General features: G+C 41.8%; 2 protein-coding genes and 1 pseudogene across 2 annotated transcripts; 1 reads left to right on the top strand and 2 right to left on the bottom strand.

Annotated features, from left to right (window-relative positions):
- Positions 1–1,421: 1,421 nt before the first annotated feature.
- Positions 1,422–11,946, bottom strand: LOC128436094 (rab11 family-interacting protein 4A). Its single transcript, XM_053418004.1, has 4 exons — positions 11,708–11,946; positions 6,884–6,971; positions 5,591–5,652; positions 1,422–1,469 (listed from the first exon to the last, which is right to left on the bottom strand). Exons 1-4 carry the CDS (start codon positions 11,858–11,860, stop codon positions 1,422–1,424), a joined length of 351 nt encoding a protein of 116 aa, XP_053273979.1. The 5' UTR covers positions 11,861–11,946.
- A 2,410-nt stretch (positions 11,947–14,356) lies between these two features.
- LOC128436078 (zinc finger BED domain-containing protein 5-like) lies at positions 14,357–15,769 on the top strand. Its single transcript, XM_053418003.1, has one exon. It carries the CDS (start codon positions 14,357–14,359, stop codon positions 15,767–15,769), a length of 1,413 nt encoding a protein of 470 aa, XP_053273978.1.
- A 996-nt stretch (positions 15,770–16,765) lies between these two features.
- LOC128436062 (cilia- and flagella-associated protein 52-like) lies at positions 16,766–24,744 on the bottom strand (annotated as a pseudogene).
- Between the last annotated feature and the right edge of the window lie 705 nt (positions 24,745–25,449).

Here is a 25,449-nt window from a genome sequence, read left to right as displayed (position 1 = left end):
TTGTTACATTAAATGTCATCAACAACTGACATCAGTTTTGTTTACACACAACAGCATTTTATTGTTCTTATTTGTACAAATGTTGTCCATAATGGTTAGATTGTTTTAAAATGCACACATTTGTAAATCAGCAAAACAGCTGTAAATCTCTGAGTCTTATCATTTCCTTTAACTTTGCATGTTTTAAGATGGTGTGTTATTCGTTCCCACAGAGGAGGCAACACTGTTTACCACTGTGTGACTTATGATTGAAATGGTCTTGAGTGAAATGTCACCATAACATTCACCCCAGCAGCTGAGAAAGGTCTGTGTCATTAGCAAAACGCCAGAGAAAAGCCACACGCTGCCAACACTCTCCTTCAATCACAGTAAACATGGGAAATCTGAAGGACAGCTTATTAAAATGTGCCCTCAAATCCTGTCATAGTCAAGTTTCCATGGCTGTCAGCGGGACTATCAGTCAACAGTGAGGCCAGACATGTTGGTCTCAGACTGTCCAAACGTCCTGTGGCATCACGTCTCTGTGGACAGACGCAGTGTGCCCCAAAACCAAAAACATGACAGCAGCTATGAATAATCCAAGTATAGCGGAAGTCATTAGAGGGCAGTTCTTAAAGTTTTAAACAACACCTTAATTATTAAAAGAAAAGAGAAAAGGATGACTCTGGATCTGGTTTAGAACCATCACATTTAGTTAAGGTTAGGGAATGACAGTGGTTATGCTTAAAACTCATCAGAGAGCGGATACCTGTGCCAGGATCCAGCAGTCCACTTTAATTCAATCACGCTGCACCAAATAACACAATGCTGATGAACAAACAAATCAACAAACAAACCAACAGACAAGACAGGGCAAAAACACAACCTCCTTAGGGGAGGTAACTGGGATGGCAAACAGTGGAGCTGAGGCCCATCAATCCCCTCGAGAAACCATATTTAAATTCGCTAGATCTTGGTTTAGCTCATAAATATCAGTCCCTATAAATATGTCAGATTCTTCTATCCATCAAGATCCCTGAGTTACTACCTCGCATTATTGCAGGAATCCTGCAATGTCACTGAATCCTAAACCTCCATCCGCCCCTTTGTCCGGATCCATGCCAAATGTTAATGGGTTCTGTTTTTGTCTCCTGCTTCCACTGAGCTCTTTGGAAAACCGCTCGGTAGGTTTTGCATAATCCTGCTGATAAACAACTACACAAACAAACAAACCAATAAACAAACAAATACACGGGATGAAAACAAAACTTCCTTGGTGGAAGTAATGAAACGACACATGCAGAGCAACGATCTCTGATGTCAGGGTCACTCACTCCTTGTCAGCGAGTGCTCCTGCAGACTGTGCATGGACATGTACGCAGCAGCAGTAACTATCAGTTATGCAGTCTTATAGGTAAAAGTCACTTCTGCATGAAATGAGCTCATGAGCCCACACACTGACCCAATGAGGAACGATACATGAAGGCAAACTGCATGAAAACAACACAAAAGAGACAAAGTGACAATGACCTTTAAACAAACTTCTGCTGTAAAAAGAGCCACTTCACTAACAGACAGAGCTCGGAGGAAGGCTTGTGGATCGTTATCATGGGGAAGTGCTCGCGTTGCAGACAGGGACAGGGATGTTGGCTGTGCTACACTGGAGCTCGGTGGGCGGATTTTCCCATCGTACACAAACAAATGGTAAACAGTAAACATACCCTTTGTACTCCCCCCCTTCCCTCTCATCCTTGTGCTCTTTGTTTCATTCTATTTCCCTTTTCTCATCCCCCTCTTGGATTTTCTTTGTTTCAACTTTTACCGTTATTACACCCCTGATGTTGGTCTCAGTTCTTGCCCCCCACACACACATCTCAGCTCTTTAATTAGACCATGAGACGACTGCAGAGGCTGGCGAAGCGCTCTCCTCCTCACTGTTCATCTGAAGTGCTAATGTGGACGGCAGCAGGAGGAGGGGAGGAGGAGGCAGAGGATGATGGAAGAGGGGTACGGCAAAAAAGAAATCAAAGAAAAGAGAGCAAGACATATCAGCTAGCAAGGGAGAGGAAATGAGGGGATAGAGGCGTTCATGCAAAACAGAGAGTGATGCAGCCATGCACCAGGCGGGGATGGATGATAAAGATAAAAGCAGGAGGTTTGTTCTACTAACGGAGCATTAGGGATAAAAATAAAGAGGAACCAAGAAACAGATGAGGGGACAAGATAAAGTCACTTCAAGTGCTAATGTCTGACCTGCAAACCTTCACTTCGGCAGCCGCAACACACACACACACAAACACACACACACATACACACACACGCACACGCACACACACACACACACACACACACAGAGATTTCTGTCTGACGTTCACCCATGATCACTGAGAGCACAGGGATCAAACCAAACAAGCAGGACATGAAGGACACATGGGGACAGAGAGGACGAGCGCTGGCAGGGGGACAGCACATTAGAGGCAGAGATCTCAGATGATTCCTGTGACCTCCTGGAAACCCAGAGGAGGAGAAAAAAAAACCTCCATTAGACGACAAATGAGGTGTAAATTATTGATTATTTTTCTGCAGTGGCAGATCTGGGCCACCACTGAGTTTTAACATATTTTGTATGGGGTCAGGTTCTGTGAGGTGCGCTGCTGCTCAAGATGACAACACCGGTTTGTATTTGGGAGATTATAGTTACCACTCAGTGTCTGTGAGGGGATAAAACGGAAACAAAATAAAAATCTATGATGTTAATTATATAAAAACAATAAACAGGTTAAGTGAAGGTTTGTGCAGATATCCTTATTAGGGCTTTACATTGACTTCCATTCATTGTGGACAGACTAATCAAAATCTAATCAATACCCATGACCCACTCATGTCCAACTCTGACCCTAACCCCATTTCCCATCTTTCCCCCAACCGCAGGACCTCAGAAAGCAAGTTTTGCCTCATGGTCCCCATGAGGTCTACTTGTCCTGACAAGATCAGCGTTTATGCTGGAAAAGGTCCTCAAAAGGTAACAAAAATGAATACACAAACACACACACTTCCTCCAAATGCTTAGTGCTCCAGTTTAATCTGTCTTATGTGCCAAAATACAGTTCCGAACCTGACAAGGCCGTGCTGACTCTGTCTCCTGCATTCACTAATGTTTGTGTGTGTGTGTGTGTGTGTGTGTGTGTGTACGTGTGTGATTGTGTGTGTGAGAGAGTCAGAGTGTGTGTGCCTCAGCAGCAAAATTGAGCAAGCTAATAAATCCTCAACTGCAATGTCTCTTGAAATAATGAGCAATTCTCACCTTTTCTCACAGACACACACACACACACACACACACACACACACACACACACACACACACACACACACACACAAACACACACAGACACACACACACGCACACACACACACACAGAGCTACCCTGGGGAGCTCTGGGATTCCTCCATCTCTTTGCTATGGAAACTCAACTTGACTTTGTTCCCACAATTGAACACTGCAGTCTTGAAATAACTGAGCTTCTGTGGATCATAAATTGAATTTTTTCAATAAGCAACATATCTTCACCCAACGAAAAGCAGAGAGAAATCTCTCTAATGTGAAAATAAGACAAAGAGATGTTTATAAAAGACGTCCAGTCGACTACAGACAAGTTAATAACGTGGCTGGCTGTCAGTTAGACGCTTAAACAGCAGGTATTAGTTTCACTTTATCTCTTTCCACCACAGGAGGAAAACAGCTTCTTAAAGGAAAGCTGAGATAAGCAGAGGAGAACAGAGGAAGTTCCTGCTGATGACACCCTGTATTTACATACATTGACTGGCTGCAGCTTCCAATGAGTCTAAATGCAGTGACTGCTTCCTCCTGCCACAGTTTAGAGATTGTGAGTCTTTTTCCTTTTCTTTCTTGAATGAAACATTCAAGAAAACATAAAAAATTTGTGAAAAATGTGAGATCAGCAGAATCCACTTGACCTTATACCACAGATCAATTATGCAAACAGACTAGTTCTCATATGAGGAGCTGTAAGCAGAGCTGTCGTCACCTCAACCAGAACTAATACAAGGTTGAGCGCAATCAAGTTATCTATGGGCTCTTAGTAAATTATTTACCAAGCTATCTCAACTTCTCTTTATTTTAGCCTTAGAGACTTGTGAAAAGATGTAGAACATTATCCTCCAAAAAAACCTCAGTTAAGAAAGGGATATATGATCCTATATCACTGTGTTTGTTATTTCATATTGTGATTTTATCATATTCATCATGTCGCCTTAAACACTGTTCAGTAACTATCATATTTACAACACACTTATATACACTATGTTATTTTTCATAACTTTTATATTATAAATCATTCTTATCTATATTATCACATTTACTACCTTTGTATGCACCATCATTAGTTTGTATTGTGTGTTCTCATATTTTATCAAAGAATTATTTTGTTTTATATGTATTTTGCTTTTTTTTTTACATTTAACCTTATTCCTAGTGTCCACACTGCAAAAATAGAGTAGCTTCTGAATTTCCATCCATAATGATTTGTTGCTTTCATTCCCAGTCAGTGCACAAATATCTTTGAGGTCGAAACAAGTGGACGGAATGAATTATTATTCAAACGCCAAAATAAACCCACACCTGCAACTGCAAATCACTCCTACCTGTCACTGTGTGGATAAAATGATATGCAGTCAAAAGAAATCCTGGATTAAAGCTCTTCTTGGAATATGGGATGTTATGACTGCTACTCATCTATACGCTGTGCTTCACACGGGAGGTGCACAAATTAAACAGCATTTTCAAATCCGCATGTTGTTGTCAGTGAACGACTCAGTAGGCAACGGCCGTATTGCATTTCACACAGTGTGAATATTTTAGGAGCACTTCTCTATTGGTACGATGAAATGTTATACTCTGCCAGAGGTAGAGAAAAGACTCCCAGCCTCCAGGCAAACAATCTGGAGCTAAATAAAAGAAAATATCTAAAGACGCACAATGATATTGATTCACAGAAAACTGGGCTGATGTCTGTGGCTCTGTGAGTCACCCGTCTTGTTAATGAGATATAGTGACATTTTTACATAGAAAGAAATTTCCCAAGAGATAACAACAGACATTTATGAAATCTGTGTCACATGTAACATCTTGGGACCGTTCCTCTCACTGATGTAACAAGTCAATCATCTCAGTGAACACATCATGACATTAAATCAAACAAAAGACAAAGGACAACGTCAAGAGGAAATAAAACCTAATCTAACCTTAAACTGTGAAAGAGAAACGGTAGAATGAATGGTCATTTTTACGATAAAAGGTTTCATAATTTAACCAAAGGATCTCAAAGTCCAAAAACAAATATCTACAGGCATATATCCAACAGCTTGTAGAGTTTTATCCTAGAACTTGTCTTAGATGTTTCTAGTGATACTGTTTGTCTGCTCCAGCTAAACACTACCCTCTAGTGGCCAAAATACAGTATTACACGCTTTGTGTATTTCAGTTGACTGCAGTACTGTATTGTTGCTTCTGTTATCGTCATGATTACTCCAAGTGATCAAACTGCCAATGAGACACTGTAACTGGTTATGTACACACAGTTTTAGAACTTACCTGATAATAACTCTTGGCTGTTTCATGTGTTGAACTTTTCTTTTTAAAGTTCAAAACATAGCCTGCGAAGAAAAAAAAGAAAAAAACATATATGACAAATTTCCGTCTGTTTGAGATTCTGCAAAAAATACAGAATTTCAATATATTTCAAGATTTAATATCATTCACTTGCATGCAATTACCTGTATTTACAATGAAAATGGGAATTCACAAGGAAGTTTTCACATTGTCCTACATAAATTAACAGTTCTCATTACATTGGTTACAGCATATTGCATAGATGTGCCACATGTTAAAGGTGTGCTATACTAGCAGAGACTAGTAGTTCAATTAAAGTTCAAATCAACAACACATTTATTTTCTGCAAAACTTTCAAAAGTCCCAACAAGCAGACTCTCCTGTGTGATTTAAAGAAGTTGAGAATGATCTCCTCTGATACCCGACGTACAAACATTCATGAAACCAGTCAGAGTGAATGAAAACAGTCTAGTTGTAAACTGGACTACTAAAGAATGAACTGGAACTCACTTTACAGCTCTGAAAGGCCGGAAGGAGCTGCAGCCTTCAGTTATAATACTCAATACTATAAGCCGTTTCCTTCACATTAATTTCACATTGGCACTTAATACATGTTATTCTAAAAATATCTATAATAGCTCGTTTAAATGTCCTCGTGATTAGAATGATACTTAATGGAGTTATTAGAGATAAACTTCATGGGGTTTGATGATGAGGAACATTAACTCTAATGGACGACACATGCTGTGTGGCCCACACAGTGTTAAATTAACATCTTATTATTAATGCTCAGTACTCAGTAGCACTTCACAAGGCAGGAGCAGTAACCCAGTTTGTTCCTCTGCTCTAACTGTTATTGCTCAGGCTGTGTACCTCCCTTTGTCCTGTTTGGCCTTGGTCCACTGTGGTGGATAAACTGACCTGGTTCTACACAGACTCTCAGTCTGGGCAGAATACAAAGAAAACACGACTGTGAATGAGCGAGGAAGTTTGGCGCGGATCATCAATCTCAAATTGTGCAAATCAAATGCAGAAGTGACCCCGTATTAAACTGTGGATAAAAGCAGCCACCCAGGAGCTTCAAACATTGAAGACTGAGGCCAGAGCTGAGCGGTTCTGCTTGGTTACTTTGGTAGAACATTGCTTAAATTGAAATGAGGCCACTGCTCAAACTATTAATTCTATATATTGTGACTCATTTCTGTTTTTATGATCTGGTTCTGATGCCCGTATCCACAGAAGCATTAAAACACATCAAATGTCGCCCGTTCTCACCTTTCATTGTGAGCACGCCACAGCAGAAGTCTCTGAAGTTGATCCTCCCGTGAGCGTTGGGGTCCAAACATTTGGCCAACCTCTTCACCTGTGGAGAAGCACATCATACAATGATTTACCAATGACCTTAGTTTTGCTCTCGATGTTTAACATTACCAGCATCATACAGAAATGAGACAAAATCATTGTTCTCTTGCTGGAGATATGCAGAAAAACACAACTGCATAGCAGGGATGTGATAAATAAGAAGACAGGCGTTGTTATTATGTGTTAATCACACCTCCTCCTCCTCCTCCTCCTCCTCCTCCTCCTCCTCCTCCTCCTCCCCCTGCTGTGTTCTGTGACAAAATCAATCCATCTTCCTGGTGTCTGTAGCCATCTGAAAACTAATCCCACTGATATCCAGCCTATTCAAACCAAGCCACTTCCACATGTATTGGTGTGTGTGTGTTTTAATGCAGGTCTGAGCCTCCCACTGCCTCGTGCTGCACCGTTTGGTTTCCCAGACAGAGAGGTGGCTGATCAGTTCAAACCAGATGACTCATCCACACTTTCAATATTACACCAAGGATCTTCTCAACAGAGATAATCACAATATAGCATCCTGCTGCTCCATCGTTTCATTTGCTCTGCATCAAATACTGAAGTGATTTTTCAAAATGCATAGTTAAATATGTATTCCCACGAATACAAAAGAAAATCGTTTATGATGTGATGATGCTGTGTTATTATTAGATCATCAAAAGAGCCGCTTGAGATGTTAAAATGTTAAAACCTTGGAGGTTTATAATCCCAAGAATAAACATCTAAATGTCTACAGTTTAGTGTTTATCATCTTTAAAAAAAAGCACAGTCTATAGCTGTGTAGAGCATTTAATGGTTAAAGGGTTTATTTGACCGGAGAATATACAAGTCTTAATATGACTTGATAGGAATGTACCAGTTAGAGCTCGACTGATATAGATTTCTCGGAGCTGATGCCGATTCTGATATTAGGGAAAATATAGAATATCTGTTCATAGATCTGTTTACTGGTCACGTGGACGATAATGCATCCAGTCCCCATACACAAAACTCTGTGCACTAAAAAAACATAATGGTTGAAAATAATTCGACTTTTAAACATCACGTGTCTAATAAAATTGGCTAAAACATAATCAAGTATATGGACTCCCTGAGGAGGGCTGCAGCCGCTGAGCCCTCTGTGCTGTGGCTGAATAATGCATTCTTCTCTTTGCAAGCCAGCCACAACCATTTCAATTTGAACTGCACTAATGTTAGCACAGGTTTGTGACTGAGAGGGAAACCACCTCAGGGGATTTCCCAGGTTCAACTTAAAAAGTTGACGATGCCTCACTTCTCAAGAGGGAGATGCTGTATGAGGCAAAAAAACAAGGGTGTTAAAATAAACTGTTGTATAAAACTTGTTAGGAATTATTTTTATAATACACACTCATAGCCGTAGCAACTGGGTCACATGTACAGCAGCGCTCACTGAGGGGGTTTGAGATGTTCTAAAAAGGTCACTGCACGACTTTGCTCAAGGTCATCCATTTGGATCAGGTTGTATAATTCAGCAGGTTCCCTTAAAAACTGTTTAGATAGACAGTTAATTGCTTGTCCTCATATTGTTTTAAGGACCGAATGAAGGGGAGAGAAAAGAGGTCAGAGGAGAGAACTGAAGGATTATGGGAGTGTGTGCATGTGACTGTGCGGTTGGGAAAGTGTCAGCCAGCGTGTGTATTAGTAGGTCAGGTTGGCACAAAGCAAACCAGTGGGATTTGCTCACAGAGCGCAATGACACGGGAGGACCACACAACGGTTTGCGGTCCATCAATTAGAAAATACAAACTCCTCTTCATACCATCATATTTGGGTCACATGATCACAATCAAATTCTGGGGGTTTTGTGTAAATTACTTTCAGAACACAACACAAACGCAATAACAAAACTGCCTAATTTAAATACTGGTTTGATGACCGCAGAACAGAGTAAAAACGGAATGCATTGTACTCCACAGGATCCGGTAACATGTGGGTCAGTGAGCTAAATATTACAGTCACTTCATCCAATGAAGCGATTTCCCAGGTCAGTGAAAAGCTTCCCCCAGGAGCTAATCAGTTCCTCCACAATGTTCCTGCTGATGAGCCCCGCACCACCGGGGAGCCAATCAGAGGCGGTGTTCAACCACCCTGACGAGCAGCGGGACACAAGAGGCCACAGGGACGTCCAACGTGACACATGAACCGATGGAACAAAACAACGAAAGATGAAATGAAATTATATCCATTGTTCATCTCACACAAAGCTTTGGAGTCCAGTAGTTTACACAATATTCGCCTTCTTGTAGCCATGGGTTTTATATGATGAAACAATCATTCTTTTTTTACCCATTCAGACCCAAGGTAAAATTTAAAAAGCACTAAACCCAAGTATTGTTTACAAAACTGATGTAAAACTTATTTTTAAGCAGACAGAAACAGAATAAAAACCTCTTGAAATCTTAATCCTTTGGCTTTCATTCTAAATCATTCGTTTTGCCTTGGAAACTGGATACGACTGAAAAAAAGAACATTTGTCAAAATGTCAAAACTGCGGTTTGCATTCCCGAAGAGAATTCCAGCGAATCATGATACATTTCATCATTCAGAGCGGCCGTACATCCCATCCATCCCATAGTGATATATGCATATGTTGCATCTGACGGTTCAGATCAACAAATCCTACACTAACATAAAGATTCCAGGCCTCTATTTGCAAACCCAAGGAATATAAAAACAACATCCCAACACGACAACAGCTATACAAGATATTAAGAAGCTTGCTCAAGGGCTCTTCAACAACACTAGCAGAAACAGGGGAATCTGTTCTTTCCACGACAAAAGATTTTCAAGCAGACATAACGTTTGTGTTACCACTTTGGCAATGGACCCTCTTGTGAAGGTCCTCACATTATTCCAATATACACTCCATCCATCCATTGAACCCTTTCTAAACGGTGCTTGGCCTGTTTTTGGATGCAGGGGACCGGAGCTGTATCGGCAGAGTGAGCACTGGTTGACAGACATGTTACACCTTCTATGGCCAGGTCACCAGTTTTGTGTATTTTTTGCATTGTGAATGATAAATTGCATTATATTATCTTTGTAGCCCAAACAATGCTGGTTTTCTAAGCCCCGAAGGTATTTTAATTTTAACATGAAGTATAACCATACATTTTTGACAGTAATCTATTAAATGTGGTATAGAATTGTGAGTAGATATATACTGACATATCGTAGTGCATATGGAGGACAAGCTACGACATAAAATATAAAATGCAAAATATGAATGACTTACAGATACTGCAATTACTGAATAAACAATCAGACATCATCGATTTCTATTCCTCAGTGTGTTACAACCCTTTAATGGAACAATTTGCACTGTTCACATTGCATTTTGCTCAGTACGCATCAGTTTTATACTTCTTGTATCAGTGGTTTGAAACTGATCAACACATTGGTTCAGGGTCTCTGATGTCCTTTGTTACACTGTTAAAACTAATATTTCCACTTTTCATGCCAAACCTAATGTCCAGGTCCCACAGGTGAAGGATCGTCAGGGTGTTTTACTGGACCTGTCAGTGTTCCCTCTGTTAACTTACTGTCAGAACAAAAAAAACTTCTTATCTTTCTCCACCATGGAAAACTTTAATTAATGAATCTCCGCTGCAACAGAATGGTTCAGCTCAGATCTACTACATAGCGAAAAGTGAAAGTCTATGACTACTGTAGTCAATTTGCAGTTGGCAGGAAAACAGTGACTTTACTTTAGTCATATCCTTTAAATCCTTCCAGAATTTAAAATGCAAAAGACCCAATCTTTATTATGATAATTACGAAATATCTTCATCAACAGAAATATAATAAAAGTTCAATACATGTATATTTATATATTGCTCGTATGCAAATTGAGGAGGCGTAAGACACGGCTGGTTTTAACATTTTGTCTCAGATTTGCCAAATGTTTTGCTGCTAATCCAATGTTTGTCATTCTCTGCTCATAAAGCAGAGTTTAAAACCACAACCTTCCCTCGGGAGCAAGTAGTCTGTGAACTACTTGAAATGAATCGTTGTCATTATCAATATTGACTGATGTGAAAATATCTGACTGGATTCAATTCAAAACAACTTAATTTGTCCCCGGAGTCAAGACAACAAGCACAAACGAGAAAGACAACAACAATGACATCAGTGCAATAAAACAGTTGAAAATCTGTGAGTATACTAAAATTATAAAGTAAAAGTACGTGTATGACTGTGAAAGAACGGTGAACAGGATAACAGCTGAGAATGAACGGACTGCAAGAACCTAGATAAATACTGAATGAATACAGTGATCGTAGTGCATTGAGGCAAGTGATACAGATATAAATTATGTACAGTTAATGAGAATGAGGAATATATGTACAGCACCAGGTAGAGACAGATGAATAAATACTGTAACGTATGAATAAATGTATATGCAACAGAGGAATAAATATTGTGGCATATGAGTAAATACATATAGAGCAGATGTGTAATAGATGATTAATATAGCAGTAGATAAGTAAATCTAAAGATGATGACTACGTATAAGAATATAGAAGCTGGCCCCAGAGTTTCCCTGACTATTATAAAAGTGAACGGAAAAGTTACAAAAAGTTGAAAAGTTTGCACCCAACTCGCCCAAATGGTGACGCAGCACATCACAGAAGCTCATCAGGTCTCAGGGAAATAACGAGACTACCCTTTGTCTTCTTCAGTGGCCAACAGCCACTTTTAACATGTCCATGTCCTCACCTGTTCTTCTTGTCCGAACTGAGATCCCAGCTGCACCAGGTGTTCAGGGCGAATAAAACCGTCCGCGTCCTCGTCGCACACGTCGAACACCTCTCGGAGTTTCCTCAGTATTGTCAGCAGATGCTCCGGCTCACGGTTCCACTCTTCGTCCATCTCTTTACGGGTTTATCATCATTGTTGTGTTTTTATTTCCAGGGGCTTGTTGTGGTTGGAGCCCGCGTGCTGGCTGTGCGCGTGTCACACTGGAGCTCGCGACTGCAGCGTCCGAGCGCGAGAGGAGGAGGAGTGATGCTGAGTGATTGACAGGAAGAACCGGAAAAAGATGGCAACACACCTCCGCAAGTGTTTGTGAAAATGCTATGGCAACCGACAGTGTTGTGCAAGTTCACTACTCTCATGAACAAGTTCAAAGTTCAGTTCATACAAGTAAACATGAATAGTCCACGTTCATAGTTCACCATTTAAATTCTGAACTAGTTCATATTTCAGTTCATTTCATAGTTTTAAGGTGGACAGTGAGAATGAAAGACTTAACTTGTTAAAGAAAACCTTATCCATCACTACCCCTTGCCTTTACTGTCGGAATGTTTATCAGACAGTGTGTAAAAATCCCTCAGATAATAATAAGGTGCATCGGATCTCGGATGTAGTTGCTGAGTCTGCGTCTCTGCTTTCTCTTGCCATCTGTATATGAGACCGAGAGCTGTTGTGTTGCAGGTATGGCCTGCCCCTTTAAGGAAAGTTTGTAGTGTGTGACGTAGTGCACCTGGGTATTGTGGGAAAGACGCTAAAAGTGTGTTTATAAAGAGAAGTGACGGAGCACCTAGCGAGTGTTGCTACTGCTGTATATCCGAGAAATAAAGTGGCCGCATTCCAAGTAAAGAAACATCTCCTCCTCCTTCTTCACAGAGCGGTCCGGACGGCTGGTTACCGGCCAGACAGCGAGCCAAGATAACCAGTGACAGGGGCGGCTCCTGGTACAGGCGACATAGGAGACTGATTTATCATGACGTGACACATGCAATGTAAAACAATACATTAACGTCACACCATCATCCTCTAACCCCGGGGACGCACCGGAGGTAGAAGCGCTGTGAAAAGCAGTCCATCTCCTTTCCTCGCCCATGGTAAATACTTTGGCTGTTCGCACCGGCAGCGTAGTGCCGGGAAGAACCAGGAAGCACCGCGGCCACACACACAAGCACATAATCTCCTGTGGGGGGGGGTGGCGGCTACAGGCTTGCGTAGGTCAGTCACCTGTGAAGACCATCCTCATTTACCCCTGAACCAGCGCGGAGAAATGATGATGAAATGTAATATAAAACATTTAAATATAAAATTAAATATAAAAAATTTGTATTAAATTAAATATCTATTTTTTTAATTAAATTTAAAAAAACTGCGCGCGCTCATCCTGCGCAGAAACCCACTGCGCACATTCTGCGCAGAAGCCCATTGCGCACATCCTGCGCAGAAGCCCAATGCGCAGGAATTGCTGTTTTCCTGTTTTTATATTTAATTAATTTAAATTAACATAGTGTAAGATACTTTGCAATTAATAGGAGAAGTCCTGCCAATTTTAAGTGTAACATATTGGCAGTTTGAAAATGGGAATAAGTGGGATTCGGACTCGGGTCGCTGTTGTTAAAGACCGAACGCTTTACCGACTAGGCCACTTCATCTGATGGTTTCCACCCGGAACTAAGCAAAATAATCTGATCGTGTGTGTGTCGGTGTTATTTTATGCTGCTTTTGATAAACACTTCAGAGAAAATATTTTCTACTTTACTACATATATCTGACAGCCTTACTTAAAAGTTACTTTTATATTTTTGGCTTTTCGATACTGGATGAAACCTATTGTTAGAGAATAACCCAGTGGGGGGTATTTTTAGAGAGAAGATTCCAGATTCATTCACTATACGGCTCAATAGAGCTCAATAGAGCCGTATAGTGAATGAATTTTACGGGCACTGAGCAACGACATGATGAAAGCATTCGTCTCTCCTGAGGAGAAAGTATTGAAATGTCCCTAGGGTCAGTGAACAGGTAGGGGTTGGGCACGTGATAGTTCTAGGCCAGTGGTTTTCAATAGGTGAGGCGCGCCTCCCCTGGGGGGCGCCAAAGAGTCGCAGGGGAGGCGCGAAACAAGCGAAGAAATATTAGCAGTTAGCAGTTACAATAGCAGTTAACTCATTGTTCGTGCTTGTGTGTGTGAACAAGTTGGCCCATTGAAAAATGCATCGCTTTCTGATACAACCACCGAAGTCAGCAGAAAGGGAGGAGCCCACAAAAAAACGTAGGAAATATGATCCCGATTACTTAAAAATAGGGTTTACATGGTCGGGTTCCGAGAGCGCACCTCTGCCACAATGTGTGGTGTGCAAAGAGGTTTTGGCTAACGATAGTATGCGGCCATGCAAACTGCGCCGTCATATGGAAACAAAGCACACGACTTTAGTTAACAAGCCACTGGAGTTTTTTGAGAGGAAACGTGATGAATTGCGGTCACAAAAAGCAGTAATTCGTTCGTTTGGCACCACTAACGTCAAGGCAACTGAGGCATCTTATCGAGCTGCTCTCCGTATAGCGAAGGCAGGCAAGCCCCATACTGATGGAGAAACATATCTGCTCCCTGCAGCTAGAGAAATGTGTTCAGTGATGCTGGGAGAAGCAGCTGCAGCTAAACTTGACACAATCCCAGTATCTGACAACACCATCCAGCGACGAATATCCGACATGGCTTACGACGTCAAAGAACAGGTGGTGAACAGTGTTCGCAAAAGCCCCATACACGCCATTCAACTGGATGAGTCCACTGACGTTGCACACTGCGCTCAATTGATGGTGTACGTCAGGTTTATTGAAGAGCTAAATGTGCGCGAGGATTTTTTGTTTTGCATTCCCCTCCCTGCCCGCACAACAGCAGATGAACTTTTCAAGGCTCTGAATGATTTTTACCAGGCCGAAGGCCTTGAGTGGAGCCGGTGTTGTTGCATATGCACGGATGGAGCAAGGGCCATGACCGGCCGTCACAGCGGTCTTGTGAAACAAGTGCAGACCGTTGCCCCGGCCGCTGTCTGGAGACACTGCATCATTCATCGCCAGGCTTTAGCAGCAAAAAAGATGCCCAAAGAATTGCGTGCGGTTCTGGATGAGGCAGTGAAAATTGTGAACATAATTAAATCACGTGCCTTAAACGCACGCATGTTTAGAATCATGTGCGATGAAATGGGCGCTCAATTCAAGCAATTGCTCCTGCATTCCGAGGTGAGGTGGCTCTCTCGGGGTAAAGTCCTCACCAGGCTCTGCGAGTTGCGAGAAGAAGCCTTCCTCTTCCTCACCGAGATAAACTCCCCACTCGCAAAACATCTGGAAGACATGAACTGGCTCGCGCTGTTGGCTTATCTGTCTGACATTTTCGAGCGGATCAACACCCTGAATACTTCTCTCCAGGGCAAAGAGTGCAATGTGTATACGGCACACGACCAAGTGTCTGGCTTCATGAAGAAGCTGGATGTGTGGTGTGCCCGTATTGGAAGGGGCTCTGTTGAAATGTTCCCGACATTGGAGGATACGCTGGAGAAGACAGCGCAGCCGCTCAGCTCTGTGAAACCGGTTATCAGCGCGCATCTGAGCGGGCTGCGTGACCAGTTCGGAGAGTATTTTGGAGAGGAGCCACTGGGAAACCAGTGGGTCCGGAACCCCTTCTCCTTCCCACCCACAGTCCGAGTTGATCTGAGCATACACGAGGAGGAGGCTCTTGTCGAGCTCAGCTCAAATGTGGACTTGAAACAGAGACTGGTGGAAATGCCGATTACGCAATTCTGGTTGAGTATCGAGAGCGAGTTTCCCCATGTGTCCGCCAAAGCCATGAGAGTCCTGATCCCCTTCACCTCCACTTACCTATGTGAATGTGGGTTTTCCGCTCTGACCCTGATCAAAAACAAATACCGGTCAAGGCTACAAGTACAGGATGACTTGAGGCTGTTTCTTTCTTCTGTGCAACCTCGCATTGAACAGCTGTGCGCATCAAAGGAGCGCCCGCACTGTTCGCATTGAGAATAGCGACAAGTGTATAATTAGCCTAAAAGTAGGCCTAAATCGGAATATGGAATGTGTTGACGTCTGTTAAATTCAGGATATCTTTATTATTAATATTATTATTTCAGTTGACGTCTCGTGTTGACGCGAGTTCAGTTTGACACTGGCGTCTGTTAAGTTGTCTGCTGTTGAAAACGATCGTTTATGAATTTGCAATGACAGTTCAATTTTAAAAGTAGGCATAGGCCCTCTGTCCGTGATGTTTCAATAAAAGTAGCCTCTGACATGGAAATATTGGATGGACATTTTATGAATAGGCCCTTTTTTGTGAATGTACTTTGTTAAAAGAAATATAATTAAAAAAAACATGTAAGCCTATTGGGCTATCAGTTGTTTTTGAAACAGCATTCCAGGAACACAAAATACCTGTGTGGGGTAGGTTGGGGGGGGGGGGGGGCTTGGTCCTCCTTACCTTTTCCAAGGGGAGGCTCACATTCAATGAAATTGAAAACCCCTGTTCTAGGCGAATGGCTGTAGGGTTTTGTGGGATGCCAGGCTCTCATTCGCTGATGAGTTGGCGTATCAAGGGTGAATGAGGAAGGGGAGTGAAGAATACAGTGGTGGACGAGAGGAGTGTCAGAGTTACGAACAAGAAGCGTGTCGTGTTCGCTGGACTTTAATAAAGTTACACATAAAGAGAGAAGTTTCCCGTTGTCTATACGCGAGGACGCTACAAATGAACGTCTTCACCGTTCATATTCATTATTTGTCATTGAGTTGCGTTCAGTTCATCGTTCTCATAAAAGTGAACGTGTTCAATGAGCGCGTTCTTTTGCGTTCGTTCATGCACAACACTGGCAACCGATGATGCTGGGAGTATTCCACAGAGAGCTGAGGAAGAGGAAAGTAAGAAATACAGTAGGCCCATGATATACAGCCTATACTATACTCAGAGGTGGGAAGTAACAAAGCACAACTACTCTGTGACAAATCCAAGTCCTGAAACCAGTCCAGTCAACTGGACTTGGTTGAGGTTCTTGAAGAAGTCTCCCCTCTCATCTCAGGGGCTCCTTCAGTTCCACTGACGATCCTCTTGCAGGACCTGGTGCCAGCGATGGCTGTCACCCCCTTTTTGTGTGCATTGTCAATGATGAGCATGAGCCGACCGCTTTCTGGCCCAAACACACGAATCGCACCATCGTCCCATGCTGGAAAATAGAGACTAGTTCAAAGCGATCTGCCATCAAAAAGATAAGGTGATTTAACAATGTAAAATAGTATAATATTAGCAGAGGAGTTAGTGGTTCATGCCAACCAGTGACCTATTTTTAAACAAGGCTGAACTACAGTTCGATTCAAGAAACAGAGCCAATAAGCTCCAGTGTGTGGTTCACAGATATCTCTCCCTGATTCTCACCACTAATGATGCTTTGTCCATTAGCCATGAAGTCCAGGGCATTGCAGGTCTTGTTGGGTACAGTTATGCACAGCAGCTCTTTGGGGTTGTCAATGTGCCACAGCTTGATGTCCTGCTCAGAGCAGGTTCCAAATAATTCAAAGATTCCACTGGCAGAAAAATTAAAAAGACAGAGATGAATTTTAGTTAAGTGAATGTGGGTTATAACCACCTTTGTAAATTAATACTAAATGATTATAATAAACCAGAACCCACGTTTATGTACAATATATCTACAATTAAAAAAGTTTGTCTAAGCTCAAATAGAGTGACATGGATGAGGCATTCATATGTCACCCTCTAGTGAGCACAATGCGGTACTGAAGTTATACACAAGGAGAAATTTAAAGTTTTAACACGTTTTTTTTTTGCCAAAAAAAGAAATACAACTAGTCACATTAGATGTTTAGGAATCATCAAAATATGTTCAAAGAATATTAGCAAAGATTAAGTTTTGTTTAACAGAATATCAGAGGGGATACTATTTCCCTTGTTGTTTACCTACAAGAGGAAGGATTTGTGACTGGAGGGAATTATTCAGCCAGGGGGCAAAAATTACATAACAATATGCTGACTGGCTGAATTATTGTTGTGATCGTCACTGAAATATAGCATTCTTGCAAAGTTCACCTTCGCTGCATGACAAACTTGAGAAAACCACCCCTGATTTTCTCTCTGTCTACTACTTACTTAAAGATGGATACATCCTTGACAGCACTGGTGTGGCTGGACACGAGTTCAGCTTCGAAGTCTACGTAACTGATGCGGTACATCCGAGTAGCATCTGTCCCAACATAAAAAATGGCTGTCTTCTCCGCTTAAAGCAATGGAGGTCACCCCCTTTTCCACCTGAACTTTCCTAATGTGGGAAAAGAGATCAAAATAAACCATGGTGTATCCTCTCTGGATATAATACCAATGTGTGTGTGTGTGTGTGTGTGTGTGTGTGTGTGTGTGTGTGTGTGTGTGTGTGTGTGAGTCTATGCATATATACATGATATAATGATATAGTTGTTGGATTCACTTGAGAATTTTGAAGTTAGTACTGGAACACATAGTGATGGTACCAGATCCAGATCCGAGAAGAAGGTCCCCAGACTTCAGTATTTTCAGGAAACTGACACCCTGAGCAGAATTGGCATGACTTTAAAGTAGGTATTATGTACACAAAGAATATATCACTTTTCAAATTACTACTTCTTTGATAGAAGCTGATTGAGCAATCTATCTACAAAGATCGGGTCGAATATTGAAGAGCGGTCTGAATAACCTACAGGACGTGTACAACCCTATAAATAAAAGAATAAAAGGAGCATACACACAAATGGAGAAATTACAGCTGCTGATCAAATAAACTTCACAACATCATCCATTGCATATATTTTTCCAAGGAGCGTTCAAACAGGAAAACGGTGTCTGCAGGATATACAAAGCAAGAAACATTACAGTGAAGGTGAACAACAGCTGAAATGAGCCATGTCGCGCCTCATGAGGCCGACTTACCAGGCTGTATTTTGATTTAACTGGACCACAGCTACTCAGGTGCCTCGAATTCAGGTTGATTTTCATTATGTCTCCACTGGTAGTGCCACAGAAAATGAACTCATCTTCCTCTGAGATCTGTGTGATATACAAACAAGTGAACCTGATTAATGCTATCATATATACTGTACTGTACGTTTTTTATTTCAGTTGTATCAGCAGTCAAACCGACAAAAGCCATTAAGCAAAACTCAGATAAACATCAAAGTGGTTAAAAGTAGTTTAATAAGCTGGATAAACAACATGATGTGAATGAAAGACTCTCACGGCCTCGTACCTCTACACACTTCACCATCCTCCTGAGCTTTCCTGCCTGACACTCTGTGGCTGTGATCTTCCGGTTGGTGAGGTTCAGCTGCCAGACTCGCAGTGTTTCGCTAACCCCCCCCCAAAAAAAAAACAATTTAATATTTTTGCAGATACAAACATCATGGCCACATTAACATGGAGCACCATTCACTCACTTCCCAGCTGAAACAAAGACATGGTCGTTGGTATTCGAGTAGTGCAGAGTGAAGGTGTGACCAGAACTGTTGGCTGAGGCTGGGCTTCCACACATGAACCGCTTGGTCTCAATATCCCAAAGGAATATGCTGAAAACACACAGAAAACACACACCACACACTCAACAACATTGAGAATTTGTTCAGCTGAGTCAATTTACAAGTTAGTTAGCTGGCCATGATGTTTACCGGCCATCATCCTGACCCCCGAGGGACACCAGGTACTTGTCGTTCGGAGAGAAGGCCAGCGCCTCTACCTTCGCCTTGTGGAGGGTCAGCTCGGCATGGATCGTTCGCTGTGTATAGTCCCAGATAATAATTGGAGCCTAGGAAAATATGTAAATAATTATTCTAAATGTTCCAAGTTTTGGTCTTCCACACAATGTGGGCTTGAATCCATTTTTGGATTCAAGCCCACATTGTGTTTAATGCAAACAAGAATTACTTTTTCCTTATGTACCACACATCAAATAGGATAAATTAAACAAGTAATAGACTTTAAATGGAATTTAGTGAGTTATCCTAATCCAGAATAGAAAGGTTTTCCTTATGTTACCTCAAAGCCCATGAAGTTGACCTGTCCAGAGGCAATATACAATCCACTCTTGGACACTGAAATACAGGATATATTGTTTGTGTGTCCATGGAGGAACTCCTGCTTGCCAATAGGTCATAAAAGTTTTCATACAAGTTGGCTGGCAAAGCCTGTGTTGCTGGGATTATTGAGTCGTTCATGTACAATTACCAATGAATTACAAATGAATACTTTCCTCATGAAAATAAATTGAATTTAGAAGAGAGTTTTATGTGTGTCGTAGACTTCTTCCCACGATGCAGAAATGAAGGCAACATATCTGAGATACAAATGTCGTCATCTTGCTTAATTGGTCTCATAGCCTGGACAGTAGTGATCAGGGGGATGGCACCGGGATATGGACGTACGGAGGACAATATTAACGTTCGACCAATCGCAAGTCAGACTCAGGACGTTTTATTGCATCAAATAACTAATCAAAACCAAACCAAAAGAAAAATAAATACTTGAACACACAGTACATCACTGTGATAAGAACAACCTAAAATGGAAGAAGCCACCTATGAGAAAAGCTTATTTGATGTGGACTTGTTAGTTCGGTCCGTGCCCCATCTGTGAGGTGATAGAGATGCTTTGGCTTTACTGTTGGGGAGCCGCCATGTCATCTGTCTTCATATATGGCCTATAGTGTGTATGTGTGTGTGTGTGTGTGTGTGTGTGTGTGTGTGTGTTTGTGTGTGTGTGAGTGTGTGTGTGTGTGTGTATGTTTGTGTGTGTGTGTGTGCGTGTGTGTTTGTGTGTGTGTGTGTGTATGTTTGTGTGTTTCTGCCACATCTCTTCACACTCATTGCCGCTTGTCCTTCAACTTATCGATCTCGGAATTATGTTTTCTTTCTTTCTTCCCTTGAAACGGGTCAGAGCACAGAGCAGGTTAATACGTTTTACACTCTAAATAAAGCGCTGATATTGTGTCCAATGACCTCTGCAGTGTTGTCTATTAGATACAATAAGCTGGAGAGTATGATCACACTGCTGTCAGGGTATTGTGACGGATGTAGGGCACCTCTCTTTGTTTTTAAAGATCAGATGCTGCAAGTATTACGCAATTAAAAGTCCACCAAAATGAAACGTCCTGTTTTTATTTACTGAAATAAATGATCGCAAAAAACTTCATCATCAGCAGGTGGTTCTCTGTGGAGTTTTAATAATATAATTAAATAGCATGAAATAAAATGATATCATATTTAGTTATTATTCATAACATTATTATTTCAAATGTAAATCAAATATAGTCACTAAATTATATTAGTAAGAAGAAAAGTATTTACTAGATTTAAATGATCGCAAAACTTCCTCATCGTGAGGTGGTTATATCACCATAGCAACCAGATGCTAAGATTTGAAATGGAAGATTATTTTGATTGACAGGGACACTCCCTCACTACCTCCTTTGATGCTTAGATGAACAGCATCAAATGAGGTATTTTGATAGGAGACCTCTGATTGGCTGTTGATTGCTTTAAATACTGTTAAAGTTCAAGACAGTTGCTACTGCACTCTGACCTTGACTGAGGTAAGTCATGTCTCACTCTCTCTCTGTATTTACCCAGCATGGTCCCCAATACAATTCAGGCTGATAATTTAAGTTTGAAATGAAACCACTGTATAAAATGAAGCTGCTGCTGTTACATGTTGATAATGTGATGTTTTCTGTTGCTTTTATGACAAATGTGGGAATATTGTAGCTGGCTTGTTCTGTGTTTTCTGCTGCTTATCTTAATGAGTGATATGTGTTAACTTGATGTTAAGTAGCGTTATGCCAGGCAGAGCGAGGCATTGTGGACAAAACACCTGTAGCACCAGGATATTTTCACATTTCACATCTCAGTCCAAAAAACGATGTGATTGTTGTAACATTGGGAAGATTAACCTTGGTGTTTAACTTTAGTATTTAAGACAAAGTAAAAAAACAACAACTGCCATCACTGCCAATCAAATTCAGATTCAAATTCAAATCAAAGCGTCTGTTTGCCATGGTGATTGATGAGGAGAGTTTTCCCAGTCATGTATTTCAAAAAATGCTTTTTTTTACTAGTGAATTTTTTTTGGTTAATGTGGAGTTTGAATGTGTTGATGGGAGCGTAAGCTAATGCTAGGAGCAGGTTACATGAGGTGTGTAGCTCCTCTAAGGAAAAAAACGATCCCTCACCATTGGGTCTAATGTTATTTCAGAGAAAACCTTTCTGGAGGGAGCATCAACTCGCTTAACTCGCTCACACGGTCCCATTTGTTTACTCTCACAAGTTTCAGTGCTGCACTCAGAGTTTAGATTTCTGTCTTCCCAGTGAGGAGAGAACAGGTGCATTCAGTTGAGTTTCCATGGCAACCAGCTACACACAGATAGCAGGAGGGGAGTCTCTCTCTCTCTCGCTCTCTCTCTCTCTCTCTCTCCCTCTCGCTCTCTCCCTCTCTCTCTCTCCCTCCCTCTCTCTCTCTCTCTCTCTCTCTCTCTCTCTCTCTCTCTCTCTCTCTCTCTCTCTCTCTCTCTCTCTCTCTCTCTCTATCTGTGTCAATTGTTTTACATTGAATATTTGATAGATCAAACTCACCTAAATCTTACACACTATTTCATCCTGTCACCTGCAGACATAAAGCCATTTGACTTGATCCAGACAAGAACGGAAACTTCTTCGGAAAATAGTGCATCAACTCTTACAACAACTTCATCAAGAAATAGATCTGCTCTCTGTTGGAAACCATGGAGCAATCAGATGTTGTGATGAGCCTCAGGATCGAACTGCTCCGAGCCAACAGGAAGATCATGGCTCTTAAATATGGAGCCGAGTCTCTGAGGGAGAGGATGTGGCAGCTGGAAAACCAGCTTAAAGACAGAGAGAATGTCATAAAGATGGCGGTGGAGAAGGAGAAGGAGAAGGAGAAAGAGAAGGAGAAGGAGGTGGAGAAGGAGAAGCAGAAACAGAAGGAGATCCAGGCTCTGAAGGAGAAGGTGGAGCAGCTGGAAAACCAACTGAAGGACAAAGATGATGTGATAAAGATGGCGGTGGAGAAGGAAAAGGAGAAGAAGACGGAGAAGGAGAAGGAGAAGGAGACGGAGACGGAGACGGAGAAGGAGAAGGAGAAGGAGAAGGAGATCCAGGCCCTGAAGGAGAAGGTTGAGCAGCAGGAAAACCAGCTGAAAGACAAAGATGAAGAAATAAAGAAGGAGGTCAAGAAACGGCGTGCTCGCCTTGGGGCCTATCTTGACTGTCTGGCTGAGCTCACTGACTGTCAGGCCAAGGTAAAAATAATGGAAGCAAGTCTGCACCAGGAGCCACCCCAGCCTGATACCACCTGTAGCAGTGAGGTGGAGGTGGAGAAGGAGAAGGAGAAGGAGACGGAGAAGGAGAAGGAGAAAGAGAAAGAGGAAGAGAAGGAGAAGGAGAAGGAGAAGGAAAAGGAGATCCAGGCCCTGAAGGAGCAGGTGGAGCAACTGCAACACCAGTTGATTGACAAAGATGGTGTCATAGAGAAGGAGGTCAAGAAACGGCGTGCTCGCCTCAGGGCCTATCTTGACTGCTTGGCTGAGCTCAGTGACTGTCAGGCGAGGGCTAACATAATGGAAGCAAGTCTGCACCAAGAGCCTGCACCAGGAGCCTGAGACAAGAAGGCGCAGTGAGGTGGAGCTCAACAAGGAGAACGAGAACTATGGGACTGAGCTGCAGAAAGGAGGAGGCCGAGATGAGCTGGAGGAGAGAGAAGAGGTGGAGAAGCACTTACCTCACCCATTCCTTCCCTCCTTGCCCCCGCCGCCCCTCACCCTTTTCCTACTCCTCAAAACAAACCCCTCCCCTGTCCCCCTTTGTACATATTTTAATGTGTTGTAAATATGTTAAACTTTTTGAATAAATATATCTAGTACAGTAACATCTGCCTCTGTCTTTCTGAATATAGATACAGGATTCATTGATCAATTAACACAGTGTTGGAGTGAAACAAATCAGTATGATTCATTTAGTCTGCTTCTATTCATACGAACACAGCACAGCAACAGAAGACACAATGTTTCTTAACTTTCACATTTGGTCAAATCTATATATTAATTATGACAAGAATACAATAATAATAACAATTAAAACAAGGGAACACAATCCACATTCCAGAGTAATAAAGAGTCCAGAGTAAATGAGTTCACAGACATGAAACATGCATCAATCAGAGAGTTGATGTTGAAGCAGAGTTTGAGTGCAGGCCCCAGCTTCAGGTTCATGGTGCTGACCAGGAGATCCTCGGTGAGTGAAACTCCTCAACCACGACTCGACCACCTGGAGAAAGGCGGAGTAATGTTTTTGGTCGAAAACGACCTTAGAGACGCCTTCCTTCTTCTTCGTCGATTGTTTATTTACATAGCCACTGCGGCTCCTCGTAGCCTTTTTCTGGCGGACAAATCCGCCAGTCAGTGACGGGTTATCCAAGTGGACATACTTTCGGATCTCTTCTGCCAAACGCTCTTCTATTTAGTCCATATTCGTTCTTCTAAATCTTCCGTGGTTTCTGCCGGTATTATGTGGCATGAAACCGGAAATGCGACTCAATAAGCACATAAGCGCTTGCGGGGCCGTGAAAACGCAGAAGCATGCGCCGGCCTTAACAATCACATGCCTCAACTGATGTGATGATTTCTTAAGTAATTTATATTTTTTACTAGAAAATAAATGAATAAACGCCTTATATATTATACAGTTCAGATTATTTATAACCTGCACCTCAGTCTTTTGTATTTAATGTGGCATGTAAATCTGAATATTAGTAGAAAGCGGCGATAGCCGTCTGTGAGACTCTTCAGAATGACCGTGGATCCCAGAGGATAGATGAGGTGCTCTTCGTCTGGGTAAACGTTCAAGCCAGAAGACACCTGTCCTGATGAAATGAAAGGGTGGCATGCTATAAGATCTGACATGTTTTAATACAGAAACTGACATCGAAACAAACTGTTTGCGATCATCATTGGTGATACTGTTCTTTGTGCCTTTTGAATTATTCTCTCAATGGAACCCGGTCCAAACACAACAAGCAAATTCTAACAATGGGATGCATGACAGCTAGAAGACTGATAGCAGCAAACTGGAAGGTCGCAGATCAGATGAAAGGAGTGTTGCTCCGAACTGTTGGAGATGATCTCCATGGAGGGAGCAGCATCTTATAATGAGGAACAACAACTGTGGAGGGTCACAGTCTAAGGTTACCCCAAGATCCTGAGTCATACTTCCGATATAACATGGACGACCAGTCTTCTAGTATATATGTAGTGCTTTGATGGAGTTTCATGATCACACATTAGCATTAGTATCAGAGAGCAACTAAAGCAGTTTGTATGTTTTATTCAATGAGATATATGGTTGTACTGGTTTATGAAAGTTTATTGAATGTTTTTTATGCTTTTCACAACTGCTTCTGAAAATGTTTCATACACAGATGAGGTAACTCGCTTTTCTAAACCCATAGAGGAGCGTGTAATCTTCGAACCTGGAGCTCCAAGGTTTTCATATTACATCGCAGTATAAGTATGAGCGCATTGTGCTACATGAATGAAATCCATTTACGGGCAGAAAATTTGACATGTTGCATCCTCAATAAAGAAATATGAGTAAATGTGTGACTTCAT

Source organism: Pleuronectes platessa, chromosome 3, assembly GCF_947347685.1.
Source record: "Pleuronectes platessa chromosome 3, fPlePla1.1, whole genome shotgun sequence".
NCBI lineage: Eukaryota > Metazoa > Chordata > Actinopteri > Pleuronectiformes > Pleuronectidae > Pleuronectes > Pleuronectes platessa.
This window is presented reverse-complemented; position numbering and strand designations above follow the sequence as displayed.

Excerpts from the sequence above, each read along its gene's own strand:
- LOC128436094 (XM_053418004.1), bottom strand. The coding sequence starts at position 11,860 with ATGGACGAAGAGTGGAACCGTGAGCCGGAGCATCTGCTGACAATACTG. Across the intron at positions 6,972-11,707 it reads AGTTCGGACAAGAAGAACAG|GTGAAGAGGTTGGCCAAATG; the intron begins GTGAGGACATGG and ends GCTTCTCCACAG. Across the intron at positions 5,653-6,883 it reads TGGCGTGCTCACAATGAAAG|GCTATGTTTTGAACTTTAAA; the intron begins GTGAGAACGGGC and ends TTTTCTTCGCAG.
- LOC128436078 (XM_053418003.1), top strand. The coding sequence starts at position 14,357 with ATGTGTTCAGTGATGCTGGGAGAAGCAGCTGCAGCTAAACTTGACACA.